Source organism: Monocercomonoides exilis (assembly GCF_001643675.1).
Source record: "Monocercomonoides exilis strain PA203 chromosome Unknown scaffold31-1199392, whole genome shotgun sequence".
In the NCBI taxonomy this organism is placed as follows: domain Eukaryota; phylum Preaxostyla; order Oxymonadida; family Polymastigidae; genus Monocercomonoides; species Monocercomonoides exilis.
The window spans coordinates 690,707-705,206 of NW_027150576.1; the positions used below are offsets into that span (position 1 = coordinate 690,707).

At 33.8% G+C, this 14,500-nt stretch overlaps 2 protein-coding genes across 2 annotated transcripts; both read right to left on the reverse strand.

The window, feature by feature from the left end:
* Positions 1 to 1,524: 1,524 nt before the first annotated feature.
* MONOS_12904 (uncharacterized protein) lies at positions 1,525 to 5,233 on the reverse strand. The gene has a single exon (XM_067865563.1). It carries the CDS (start codon positions 5,203 to 5,205, stop codon positions 2,080 to 2,082), a length of 3,126 nt encoding a protein of 1,041 aa, XP_067724932.1. The 5' UTR covers positions 5,206 to 5,233; the 3' UTR covers positions 1,525 to 2,079.
* Positions 5,234 to 11,983: 6,750 nt separating this feature from the next.
* MONOS_18643 (uncharacterized protein) lies at positions 11,984 to 13,730 on the reverse strand. The gene is made up of 4 exons (XM_067871681.1): positions 13,641 to 13,730; positions 13,453 to 13,523; positions 12,886 to 13,385; positions 11,984 to 12,826 (listed from the first exon to the last, which is right to left on the reverse strand). Exons 2-4 carry the CDS (start codon positions 13,520 to 13,522, stop codon positions 12,065 to 12,067), a joined length of 1,332 nt encoding a protein of 443 aa, XP_067724933.1. The 5' UTR covers position 13,523; positions 13,641 to 13,730; the 3' UTR covers positions 11,984 to 12,064.
* Between the last annotated feature and the right edge of the window lie 770 nt (positions 13,731 to 14,500).

Consider the following 14,500-nt stretch of genomic DNA (forward strand, 5'->3'; position numbering starts at 1 on the left):
CAGTTAGAGTACTGAGAAAAGGAAGGCAGGTTGGAAAAATTGGCAGGCCTGCAGCAGTAGTTGGAGAAAAGGAACAAAGAGTTTTGGACATTATTCACATTGAAGCAAAGTCTTGAACATGACTAACTTTGAAAAAAACATGATAATTGGTTTGTTTTATTTTTTTTTTTATTTGTTTTATTCATTTGTTTTTCAGATTGAAAATGTTTCAAACGACAACTATGAGGAAGATGCGCCATTTGCCGAAGTTTTTTTATCTGGGCATATGGCCTTGATAAGCATCATCCAGGGCTGAAGACTGGAACGCAGAGAATTTGCACATCAACCGACTGGCTGTTTCATACAGAAGCGTTTCAAAACCCTGGTATAAAACACTCGACAAGCTGCACGAAAAATACCGTTCCTATCTAGCTTTAAAGTATTAACATCGACGAATCTTTAACGCGCGTTTTAACAGATTCAAAACGAATTGCAATGCACACAGCAGATATAAAAGCAGGTTTCACGAAAGAACCACCAAGAATGATTAATTCTTCATTCGTGGCAGCTTAGGCAGCGGACGGATATGCCTTTCAATCTATCATTTTGTGGCCAAGTGTCAACCTGCCAGATGAGCTGAAATGCCTATTATCTCCAACGCTTGAGATATGGGCAAATGGAAGCGGCAGAATGGGCAACGAGTGCATTTAAAGGGATGCTCTCACCGTTCTTCTTCCTTCTGTCATCGATAGAAGAAAGCACATGTCACTTGAAAACGAACACATTCTTCTCCTTCTTGATTCGCATGCATCTCGCGCAGATCCATTGATCTGGAGAGAATTCCAAAAACAACAAGTCAATGCTCTAACCTTCGTGCCACACAGCACACACCTCTGTCAACCACTGGACAGAGGAGTGTTTGCTGTGTTCAAATCGGAACTGATAAACAGATTTGAGGCTCCATCTTCTTCTTCATCTTCATCCAAACGAGCAGCAATTTCCGACGTTCTGCTCCAAGCCATCCGCACAGCATTATCTCCTTCTGTGATTCAGAAAGCTTTTGTCTGCAGTGGTGTTCTTCACAATTCTTCTGGTCCAGTTCTTTTGAAACTGCCCGAATCTTCGATTTACCCTCTTCCATCCCGAAGAAATAGATTCAACTTTTATGGAAAAGTGATAACCGACGAAAATCTTTTTGAGAAATGGGAAAATCATTTGAAAATGAATATTGAAAGGAAAAATGAAATGGATGAAAAGGAGAAAGATGAAGTGAAGACTGTTGTGGATGAAAAGAAAAAAATAAAAAGAAGATTACTTCACGTCAAAAACGATGATTCAGATGATGTGATGAAAAATAATTCATTAAATCGAGCTGAAGGAAAAAGGAAAGTTATCAGAAAAATTAATTCTGATTTTGTTTTTTTTTAATAATGTTGTTTTTTGAATTTTGTTCAATGCAATAATGTCATATATTTTTCTCATTTTTTTTAATTTTTTTTTTAATATTTTTTGCATAAGAACATTAGATTTATAATGATACGATTATTGAAAAAGTTTGGTCAATTCGTTGTTTGTTTCATAAATAAAAGAGTTTATTCCATATTTAATGAATAAACATTATAAAAAAATGTTGGGGAAATAAAAATTGAAAAATGAAACATTGAAATAATTATATAGAAATAATTGAAATCACTCGGCCATTCAAAATGAATATAATTTCATGAAACTTTAAATGAGCTTTAAAGAATCACTAGCCATCTCATTAAGAGTGATAATTCAATTGAGACATACGATTACGAGCAAAATGTTCTCGTATACCTTGAAAATAAATTGAAATAAAACAAAATCTGTAAAAAGAGTTGTTGAACAACGTGTTAAAAAAACAACAAAATAGCTTAAAAAAATCTGAAATTATCAAAATGTATTTTCTTTAGGCTATTTGCACAAAAGAATACACTAACACTTGCGCACACAACACAAACACACAAAAGCTTACATACACATATTCCTAAAATACAAAACGCTTTAAATATTTAGGAATAGCATTCAAAAAAACAAGAATATTGTTTTGAATTTTCAAAAAATTTATTGTTTTTGAGTTTATTCGTTTAACTCAATATCTTTTGAGTTTTCTTTCCTTTTTGATTTTTTCTCCTTTGGCTTTTTCTTTTGGCAACAGCATTTATGATGGCAGCAGCAGCAACAGCAAATGACAATCAGAACAATTACCACAACACATCCCACACAAATACATATAACTGGCACGAGAGGGAATGGTTCATTGTCGATTGGTTTTTCAGTTCCTGTGCCATTTGTGACATTGTTTGTTTGAGACTTTGTCCAACTTGTGGTAGCAAGTTCAGCTGAATCCCAAATCGAGTTCCCGGTCAGATTCGGAGCTTTCACATACTTCAATCTGATCATGATCGCAGGAAGATTTCCAGAATAAGTTTTCTTTTCCCTTTCTGCAAGTGGTGCTGCATCAATTTCTTCAAATGAATTCGAACCAGATGCATTGCTGCTTTCAGGAAAATTGAACACAGCGTTGATTCTATCCATCCCGTCGAATGATATTTCATCAGCAATCACATAGTCATTTTCCGAGTCGCTTTCTCTCTTCCCTTCCACTTTAACTGCACATGAAAGAAAATCATATCCAACAATAGTAACGTCATATTTTGTTGCAGTTGTTGTATTCTTCAAAATAATGCTATAAATACCAGGATTCAAATATGACGAAGTGATCTGAGTGAGGTTCCCGCTAAATGTGCATCCTTTGTTTAGCCAATATTGAACTTCATTAACATAATAGGCACTTGTTGCCTGAAGCTCGATTGCACCACCTCCACTACAAACAACATTTCTTTCTCCTTTCAGAGATTCATAAGAAATAGTGTTGTCAACGATTGTTGAGTCAATCAGAGTGACTTGAGCACCATCAACCTTGAGTCCTCCCCACGAGTTTGATTTGATCGTGCTGTTGTTGATTGTTGCAGTGCCTCCAGTGATAGCAACAGTGCCTGTCTCATATTTGCACATGAACTCATCGTCGTCTCCGACATCACTTTCTGTGAGAACTCCTTTTATTCCTGTTTGAATGGTGCAAGATAAGATTGTCGTTGCTGTGTTCGTCAGTGATAACAAATAAGTGGTTCCGCTCGCTGGCGTTAAATAATCCACACTGATGCTTTCCAACTTCAGTGTTCCTCCAGTCGCCAGAATCAGCGGGTTTGTGTATTTTTTTGCAGAGTCGCCATTGATCCAGATCGATAGCAATGTGAGTTCTCCTGTTCCGCTGAGAGCAGCCATCGAAGATTCCACATAAAGAATCTCCAGATAAAAAGTGTTCAACTTCAGCTTGCCTGCTCCGACATTGAAGAAATATTTATCAGTAGCCATCTGAGGAATTCCAAGATAGTTTTTTCTTGTGGTGTCAAGCTTTCCTTTGATTTCCACTGCTTTTGATCCAATATCAATTCCGTTCGAAGATTCGATTCCAATAATGGAAGAAGATCCCTTGAGCTCAATATAAATTTCACTTTCAGCTGTTTTGCTTAAAAGATATCCAATAGATGAACATGAGTTGGGGAACTTGTTGCAGTTTTCCTCATCAGTTCCGGTGGACGATACACGACTTGGTGGTCCATGTTCAACAATTGGAATCCATTCTGTATGATCTTCATTGTCACCAACATTTTTAACCAAATAGACTCGATTTTCCAAAGGAGTATCTGTTCGGCTTAAGCAGTCTGAAAACAACGCCTTAATCATATTCCAATTATCAAAAAGATATGCATCATGAGCAATTTTTCGAGAAGCAGAGCACCTGTCGAAGAAGGAATAAGATACACCTGAAGTCACATATCCATATTGATTTGTATTATAACGAAAATACAGCCCGCCTCCTTGATTTGACGTACATTCACTAAACAGTAAATCCATCACCCTAATGCTCTTTGTTCTTTCTATTTGCATTCCTCCTCCAATATTCACAGCATCACATTTAGAAAAAGTACACTCGAAAACTGCATTCTCGCAATCATCGTTCCCATCATTTGTCTTCTCCAAATTGCTAACTGCCGATGAAGAATACTGTGAGCAAATCCTTGATGTGCATTCTCCACTGTAAGAAATGGAAAACCCGCCTCCGAAGCTTGCTCTGCAACCGTCAAATGTGCATCCTGAAACAACATGGCATCCAGTCACTCCTTGTGTAATAAGTCCTCCTCCATTTCCTCCATCTGTTACGCATTGATAAAACGTGCAAGAGAAAAGAAACAATGACTTTGCTGCACCAATGGCCACAGCCCCACCATGTCCATATATATTGAAGACTGTTTTGCATTGGTTAAAATAACAATTTGTCATTTTTAATGTGACATCAGATCTTGAGCAATAGAATGCTCCTCCATCGACTTGATATGCTTCAGATTTTTGCCAATCGCAGTCCTCAAGAATCACTTCAGTGGCTCCAGCGTCTGGTGCTCGTCTGGCATCGAATGATTCTCCAATTATGGGTTCATTCGTTCTCTGATTTAACAATCCTCGTTGGCATTCAAAAAATGTATTGTTTCGGGCCATATACGAAATTGTATCCCCAAAATGAGGAATCACGCTTCCGTCAACCGGATCATCAACCTTATTGAAATGGCATCCACTCATCGATATTTCCTCGCAAAAGCTGCTCCTGTATTTTTTCGTGCGATCTTCTTTTTTGTTCACTGAAAAATTGCTAAAGGTGCACCGAGAAATATCCACCAATGAGGCTTGTCCGGAAAAGGCAAATGAAGAAGACAATATTCCTGCAGATCGGATCGAACTTTCTGAAATCGAAAAACTACCACAACCATCTGAGCGGAACATGCTGCATTGAAGACTCGAAGATTTTTGTGCAGGAGAAACACTGATGTTGCCCAATTGGATAACTCCTCGAGAGAAAAATAGCGAATCCGCCTTTGCCGAATCCACAAAAATCGGAACATCCTTCAAAATACTTGTGCTTTCTTTGTCCACATGCAGAATGGAGCCCGTGCTAGCAATTTCCATTGACATGCATCGCAGCTCGATTGTGCTGTTTTTTAAGCTGAAGCAGCTGCCCTTTAATATATCCTCCGAAAAGTTAACAATCGCGCTCTGCAAAAATCCGTTCTGTTCCAAGCGGGAATCCAAGCAAACACAAACAAATGCCACAATGAACGTCCATTTGATCAAAAAACCCGATAACATCAAAGTTCTTTCTCTTTTAAATAATTTTAAATCCATTATTCATGTTTTTCGAGGTGAAAATAATGTTTATGATCAGAAAGCGATATTTGTTTTGTTATTTTTCTTGCTTATCCAAAACAGTTAACGACAAATATTTTTGAACAATGCTTGTTGCTTATTTTTCTTTGATTTGGAATTGCATAATTTTTATTCGAAATTGAACAGTTTTTGCAGTTTATTTTTTGAACTTCGGAATCATACAAGCGCACAACCGAAGAATGATAATATTTTTTTATTTGTTCAAATGTTTTTTTATATTTTCTAATTCTGTGATATTTGGTATTATAATTTCACAGCTCCAAAACAAAGTATTTTTTTGAAAAAATAGTCTAACAAAAAAACAGATCCAACAACGTTTGGATCAAATAAGAAGTCAAACAATATTTCTTTATCATTAATTTTCAAACCTTTTTATAAAGCTTCGTTTGTTTATGTGAGTTTTCCGATTTTTTGACAGATAAAGATGATTTATCATTTTCTTGAAAGAAAAGTGAAATAATAATCAAATGACAAATTGTCTGGCAACAATTGAACAAATAACGCAACTTATTTTCAAGAAAGAAAGAAAGTTACAAAATTGCTTTCCCACATCCTTTAATGCTACCACAAATGCCTCCTTGTCAGATTCAACCTTCATTAAACAAAAAACAAACTTTTTTGAAATTATAAAACTTCTTCGCTCAACAATAATTCATAAGGAGTCTCTGTTTTAAAGATTACGAAGAATATTTTCGTCATTGATATCAGTCTTTTCATATATCTTTAAAATTAATCATCTGGAATTTTATGAATGATGCAGAATATTTCAGAAAATATTATTCTCGAAATATCAAATGATCAAATGAATGCCTATGTTGTTGTTCTTTCAGATAAAATGCAATACATTTCTTTGTCGCCTACACTTCCAAATAATCTGTCAGCAATTCATGCTTTCCATCTTTGTTCATCTATTTTGCGATTTTCAAATATTTCAATTACTCCGCAAAAAAGAAGAAGAAAATAAATGCAGATCCTTTGAAGAATTAAAAAAAAAATAAGAACTCTTTCAATGGATGCAGCTTTCGATCGCCCTTTGCATGCACCTTCACTTTGAATCCAATAACAATTCTTTTTTTTATAAGTATTTTTCGAAAATTCACAAAATTTTCCGATATCTCAATGAAGAACATGTTACGACAAATATTTCATGCATTGTTCATTGATTCTTTCCACACTAAAAAAAAGTCTCCAGCAAAAAATCAATTCTTGTGTCATTTCAATGATAATGGAATAGATCGTGCCGTTTTCACATTTAGAACTTTTATTTCGCAAATGGAAGCTTTTTGAATGGAATGCGCTCGCGAGAAGAAGCAACATAAATGGCAATGCACAAAATTATTTTGAATTACAAAGAAGAATTTGATGTTTTTTGTAGTTTCATGAATTCTGAAATGCTTTTGAAGAATCTGTTGATGCGAAAGAGGGGAAAGGCAACATGGTACATGCCTCTATTTTTATTTTTATTGTTTTTGCACATTGATATTTTTTGTGTTTGTGCCTGACTCAGAGCGTGAAAACGAATGAAAATGAATAAAAAGAGCGATGTCCGGTTGCTTTTTGTGAATACCGAATATTGATGCTACATATCTGCGACAACAATGTGTGGTGAAGGCATTTGATGGTGTTGGATACGGGTTTGTTTTTAACAAAATTCACAATTCAAGAAGCAAAAAAAGAAGGATAGGAAGAAAAAAGAGAATTTCATATTTCACAGGAAAGTTGGAGAATCCAACATTGGGGAGCAGAAATGATATTGAAAGAACCATTTGTGAAATAGCTGACAAAAGTGTTAGAAAAAGGATGCTGAATGCTTGAGAATAATTTTTGGAAAACGACTTTTTATGCCGATTCGAAGTGCAACTTGTCGCAAATGGGAAAAAGATGGAAGACAATGAACTTAGAAGAAATAGTGAAGCAAGTGATCTTCTGGAATTGCGGTTATGTTAACTTCCTTTTCTGAAATTGGAAGGCAAGTCATAATTTTTTGTGTTGTTTGATAAATATCAGAAAGTTGCTGTGAGTCTTGAATTTGAGATGCGAAATGGGTTGACTAAGGCAACCGTCCGCTCCTTGATAGTTACATTGCCTTTTCATTTGCTATTCATTGACTTTACTAATAATGAACGAACAATCTGTTCCGTCATAATATCACTCTTCCTCCTCCTTTCTTCTTCTTCTTCCTCTTCTTCTTCTTCTTAAGCTGATTGATCGTCTGAAGCTTTATAGAAACTATTTACAAAATTTTCCTTCGTCATTCACTTGAATCATCAGACTCGGCATTAATTTCTTTGTTTGTACAGATGATAAAAAGAAATCTTTTATCTGCAAAAATAAAAAGGAATAAAAAAAAACGAAGGAATTTTTGGAGAAGGCAAAAATGCAAAGAAGTTGATAGAAACGAAGAAAGTGGAGAAATATCAGCTCTTTTCAGAAGAAGGAAGCGCAGATGACCGCCAAACAAATAACAGAAGCGAAGGAGGATTTGAAGGGAAACAAAGAAATTGAAGGGGAAAAGTGATTGTTTTGAAAAATGAAGAGAGAGAATGAAAAAGATGAAGAGGATGAAGAGGATGAAAGAGAAAGATTGAAAGAGAAGAAAAGAAATAATATGAAACAAGAAAAGATATTAATAAGGAAGAAGACTGAGACAGCAAAAATTTTGATGAAAACGATTCAACACCAAAATAGTTGAGCAGAAAAAGAAGGAAAAAGAAAGAAAAATGCAAATATGATTAGGTTTGATAATGTTTGAAGACAATGAAATCTTCAGACAATTCTCCAATTTACTATTCCGATGGGGTCATCATCGCTGAAAATGCCTTTTTTTCGATAAGATTTCTATGAAATACATTTTATTTCAGTTATTTTTCGAAAAAGACAGTTTATGCACAAGGTGGAAATGCCTTTCTTCCTCTCATTCTTCCTTCTCATCTCCTCATTGTCGCAAAGAAAACAATGGCGCTTCAGCCGGAAATGGCAGAGAAGGAAGCTTCCGAAAAAGCTAACGAGCGAGCGAACTCCGAATTTGAAGAGTGTTTTTTAACGAAACATTTGATGAAGGAAGCGAATTGAAGTTATTGAACAATTTGCTGAATGTTCTTTTTTTGTTGTTTGATTTCACTTGAATGAAGAGAAATGATGCACTTTTTACCAAAAATATTTTCAACAATCGATTATTTTGGATATTTTGTGAAATGATGGGGATAAAAAAAATAAAATAAAATATCTGAGTTACAAAATTCAATTCATTTTCTTATACATTCACAAAATAGACTGAAATGTTCGTCGGCAACTTATCAAAATAATTTTTATTAAGAAAACAGAGCAATCCGTAAAAGCTTACGATGGTATCTTCATACCCTTCTTCTTCCATCTTTTCAAGCATCTCTTTTTTGGTTATCTTTCTCTTTGCCTCTTTCATTTTGTCATCCCCCTTTTCTTTCATTCGCCATGAAATGAAATAAAAAAAATTCAAGCATTCATATGCTGTTTTGCGATCGATTATTGATTGCTGAATTTCCTCCAAAACAGCATCAACAGCTCCACCTTTCAACAAGTCTTCAACTTTCACACCTGTGCTATCTGCTGCATTTCTCAAGGAGGAAATGCATTGATTGCTTATTTCTCCATAACTATCCTTTGCTGTTCGAAGCACCCTAACAATGCTTTCAATAAGTCCAGCAAATTCTTCATTCCACAGCTTGCATGAATCAAAGAAAGAGTCCAACGTTCCGAACCATCTCAATAAAACGGATTTTTCTCTTATTTCTTTTCCCCTCTTCCAATCCACACATTTCGACAGCTCTTCAAGTTCTCTCGCTGTTTCTCTCGCAAAATGAAGCTCATTCACAATGGCATCTCCCAAGCTTTTTTCCTTGAAAAATCTGCTGATCAAAAATTCCCAAGCTGATTGACAGGCAAGTTGTGTAAGATTGCGATGCTCCTGATGATGTTGGATTATTTCTGAAATTTCATTGATAAAAATTTTTGGTTCAATTGTCTTATAAAAATCAGAAAAAAATTCAAAAACTTCAAAAAGGAAATAGAAATGTTCACACATAATATTTCCAAATGCAACTCAGTGCCAATAATGCCACTTCCACTTCTTTTTGTATTTCCTCGCTTTCCTCTTTCTTCAAGGCAACTTTCAGGAGGCAGGGTACACAAATTGATATCAATTCATTTGAAAACCATCCATTAAGCAAAAGCCAGCATTCGTAGAGGTCAATAAGTAGATTATTATTTTCTTCCTTTTTCTTCTCTTCCTCAGAAATCATCTTTTGAACTATTATGCCCAAATATGAACAGCAAAAATTACTGTTCCAAATGCCTTTCAGCACCTCCATATATCCCATGCGTTTCAACATCAGAATGGCATTTTCCATCGACATTTTATTATCTTCAATCATCTTGTTCATTTTATTGAACTGTTCTTTTGTTAAAATGGACATAAATCCTCTTTTATCCATTCCATCAATTACTCCATTCATTTCTACGATTTTAAGCTTCTGCTCTTCCTCGTTGAAATCTTCCAACTCAGAAAACAATTCTCAAAATAAAAAACAAAGAAATAATCACATTCATCGATAATTCATATACAAAAATAGTTAGCAAACTATTGAATGTTTTCTCTGCACCATTTTCCTGCATTTTTGAAAAAAACATCACAATCAGAAAACAATGATATTGCCATTCAAATTAAAACCAAAATGCAACAAAAGTGAAAAAATAAATGGAACAAAATCTTCGCACTACCAAAGAAATATCTTTATTCACACCATTCTTTCAATTTTTAGTTTACTTGAAGCGTAATTGCAGAGAAAAAAAAAACGCTTTGTCTTCTTCTGTTATTTGTAATGGTTGGTCTGATCGAATAACATTTTTTGAACAAATAATGTCCATTGACCGGAAGTGAGATCGGGAAGTGGATATTTTCTGCAGAATTATATATATTATTATTTTGCATGGAGGAACGAGACAGCGACAAAGAGGCATTGATGATGGAATTGAGCGAGATCATTTACAAGAAATGCATCTTTGAAGGAAATGCATTTTCCGAAATGGCCAATGAAGACAATTGGATGTTTGTATTTTTGTAGTTCTATTTCCAGTGAAGATATTTCCATCCATCACCTTCACAGAGCTTGCAAACATGAACGATTATTGAAATGGAAAATATCTTCAAAGTTGTGGTGAGAATGAGAAACGGATGTCGAGTGCAGATGACAACTGCGTTGACGGGAAGATTATTGACAAATATCATATTTTTCAAGAATTCTGAAAAAACTTATTATGTAATTGACTGAAAACTGTGGGCTTGAGAAAGAAAACAAAATTCTAACTTTTCTTTTTCAAAAGAGCAAGAAATCTATGCATTTGAGGTTGAAAAGATTGTTGGAAATGATGGTGAACGAGTCTGGTGTTAAAATGGATAAAAACGGATGGAATAATGAAGTTATTTTGAGGAAAACGAACATTTCCAATTGAATAAGACACATGAAATGAATTAAAAATTCATATTGAAAGTTTGGTATATTTTTTTGGTATTTTTTCATTCAGGCTATCGAAAGAATGAGGGATCAGATGACTTTGAAGAATAAAGAGAAGAAAAAAATTTTCACTATAGCAGCAAAGATGCACCAATTCTTAGAACTTCAGCTTGGATGTGAATGACAATTTTTTGAGAAGGCATTTCATTTTTTGTTTGTGAACCCAGATCAAACCGACTGAGAAGTCAAAGGGATGAAAGAAGCGAATGAAAATTGCATGTTCAGATGAATCTACAAGAAACCTTATGGAAATTCACATACCAAAGATTTATCTGCATCAACATCATTTCATCTGATGGTGTGCCAGTTGCAGCAGAAACATCTCAATAGCCAATTATTGTTTCATGATGCACACAATTTGTTTTTACTGATTGCACAATTAATTATTGGTGATTCATCTTTGAAGAATTTTCTGCCAGAGGTGCAACAGATCTCTTCTAGTTTGACTCAAATTAACAGAGGAAAGCCCCAACAGAGAGAAGTGCTTCATTTCCGAAGTCTTTTCATCATCTTCTTCATATTTTGTCACAAATAACCGTTTTTAACCATCTTCTTCAGCTTCATCTTCTTCCTTCTTTTGGTTACGTAATGAGCGAAAACTGAACGAATGAGATAAAAAACCATTCTTTTTGTGCGTTGATCGATAATCCATCGTTTTTGGAGATTCTTTTTTGGAAATCGTTTATGACATTCACATTAATTCAGGCGAAGGAATCAACATCAGAGAAAAATAGAAGAAACAGGAAGAATTCTGTGAATTACTCGAAAGAAATGAAATAAGGATATGGGAAGAAATTTTTTTCTTTATGAATTTTGCTCCACTCAAATATTTCTTATATTTTTCTTTATAATTCATTATTTTCTTTATAAAAATACATGAGAATATGAGACTAATAGTAATCAAATAGAGAAAAAGTTTGGAATAAAACACGGTTTTTTTCAAAAAAGAAAATATTTCGCCCCATATGAAAGAGATGAATAACTGAATTATTTATTGTATTTTGTATTTGGAAACGATAATTCATTTATTGTTGGTTTTTTGATGAGGGAAAGAAAAAGAAAGAATTGAAATTTGTGTTTTTCTTATTTTTTACCCACAAATTGCGTTTTATTCATCTAAAAAAAAAGACTTTTAAAAATACTTTATACAATTGTTTGTTAAACGGTGAAATGGCATTCAAGAAAAACATAGGTTTTGAGTAAGGGGAAAAAATGAAATGGATAATATTTCTTTAAATATTCACAATGTAATCTTCAAAATTTGCTGAAATAAAAGAAAACATACAAAAGTTATAAAAATCAAATTTTGTTTTAAAGCACTCAACAATATCTTCGTATCCTTCTTCTTCCATCTTTTCATGCATTTCCATTTTGATTGTATTCCTTTTCACTTTTTCCATTTCATCTTTCTCCTTCTTTTTCAATCTGAGTGAAATATTCATAAAGAATCCCAAGCACGACCCTATTCTTCCTTCATTCAATGTTGTTGACAGAATCTCCTCTAAAATCAAATCAACAACTCCTTCTCTCAACAGAGTATCGATTCTCACATTCTTCAACGATGCCATATTACGAAAATCATTTATACACTTTCGATACATTTCTCCTTCATTCTTTTTTGCTTCTTTGCACACCCCGACAATACATCGAATAAGTACACAGCATTCATCATTCCACAATTGGAAACAACACAGAAAATCTAAAATGCCGTTAATCCACTTCAAAATCATGATCTGAAGTCCTTTCATTCTTTTCGTCTCTCTGGCTTTTTCATTCCAATCCACACATTCTGTCAGCTCTTCCAGTTCTCTTGCTGCCTCTCTTTCGAAATGAAGCTTACTCATAAAATCTTCTTCCAAGTTTCTTTCACTCTGAAATCTATTTAGCAGAAACAACCAAACAGACAGATACGCCAGCCGTGTCAAGTTGTGATGCTCTTGATGATATTCGATGATTTCTGTGACCTCATTTAAATCCAGATCGAAATCTTTTAACTAACATTAATTAACACAACTGTAATTAAACCATCAAAAAAATTAAAATTCATTCACACGTTATCCACTTTTATCAAGCTCAAAGCCAGCAAAGCCATTTCGACTTCTTTTTGCACTTCTTCGCTTCCCTCTTTGTTCTGTGCAATTTTCAAGAGACAAGGAACAATCGCCAAAAGAACATCTTCTGAAAATAAGAAATAATTGCAACGCAGCATCACATAGCATTCAAAAATGTCGACAATAAGCTTTTCGTTTTTTTCAACGAACATCTTTGCGAAATTTATCGAGCTTTCAAATCTTTCACCCAGCAAAGAATAATCAAAATCGCCTTTTTCAACAAGCGTAAATGTTTTGCGATGCCCCATGCTCTTCAACAGCACTGACACATTTTCCAATCGCAATTTACCAACTTCAATCATTTGTGCTATGCGGTTGAACAGCTCTTTTGTGAAAATCGATAAAAATTCTTCTTCGTTCATTTCTTCCATTGTTCCGTTCATTTCTTCAATTTTCTGTTTTTGCTCTTCTTCGTTGCAACCTTCAAGCTCACGAAATAATTCTGCAAAAATCATTAAAAAAAATAAAATGATGAATTTAAAAATCAACGAACAGAAAAATGAAAAAACTTAAAAACTTATCAGAATTGGACACCACTTTGAATTCGCTGTTTGATTTGCAGTTCAACGATTCTTCCATTCTAAAAATTACAAAATATATTCAATTTTCAAATTGCATCATCAATAAAAAAAAGAAATCGATAAATATGAACATTTTCATTTATCTTACAAAGGGTAATATCAACAGTGCCACAAACAATCGGTTTTGGTTTATAATAATTCCGTCCAGAATGTAGTATCAACAAAGTGTATGATCTTATCCAGAAAAGCTGGAAAAGTCAATCTTTTTCTTCTGTTTGATCTAACCATAAGTTATTAAATTTTCGTTTAAATTTTTTTCTATTTCAGAGTTCTAATCAAATAATATTGGAATTCAGTTCAAAGAGGAATATATTGAAATGGAATTTAACAAACTACAAAAGAAACGCTATCAAAACTTCCAAATTCTTGTTAAGAAAAAATTTTAATTTTTTGCTTTGTTCTTGGATTCAGGAAGACAAGGATAATAATGTATTTGCAAACTTGACGTGATTTATTGGATGTTTATTTGTGTGCTTTTTGATATCGCTCAAAACTTATCGTAGCGTTGAAGAAAATGAAAGAATATAAAAATCAAAAAATGAAAAGATCTGGGCTAATAAAAGATTTGTTATGTTAATCAATTGAAAGGGAAGGAAAAAATAATTGTCCGTATGATTAAATCACCAAAATTGTTGAAAGAATCGAAAAGATAATCATTCAAAGTTTTTCAAATTTCCAGTTCTTATGAAACAAAAACATCTCAGATTATTTTTGAACAATTTCATGAAGTTTTTGTAAAGTCAAAGCCATTTGATTTCAGTTGAATGGAGATGAATTTGGAATGTTGCAAAGTCAACAATTGCACTGAGAATTATATTGAATAAATGCAGCTGAATCATCTTCATTTCTTTTAAAAATGGAAGATCATCATTCAGAGAGAAGAAACTGATACGATAATTCAGATTATTTGTGATCAGAAGAAAGGGATCGATAAATATCTTATCACTTCTATGAAGATTCTTTTGCAATATTTCTT

What these genes read in the sequence shown, in the direction of transcription:
- MONOS_18643 (XM_067871681.1), bottom strand. Translation starts at nt 13,522, where the DNA reads ATGGAAGAATCGTTGAACTGCAAATCAAACAGCGAATTCAAAGTGGTG. An exon ending in CAATTCTGATAAGTTTTTAA is followed by an intron (nt 13,386 to 13,452) that starts GTTTTTTCATTT and finishes TGATTTTTGCAG; the next exon opens with AATTATTTCGTGAGCTTGAA. An exon ending in GCTTGATAAAAGTGGATAAC is followed by an intron (nt 12,827 to 12,885) that starts GTGTGAATGAAT and finishes AATTAATGTTAG; the next exon opens with TTAAAAGATTTCGATCTGGA.
- MONOS_12904 (XM_067865563.1), bottom strand. Translation starts at nt 5,205, where the DNA reads ATGTTATCGGGTTTTTTGATCAAATGGACGTTCATTGTGGCATTTGTT.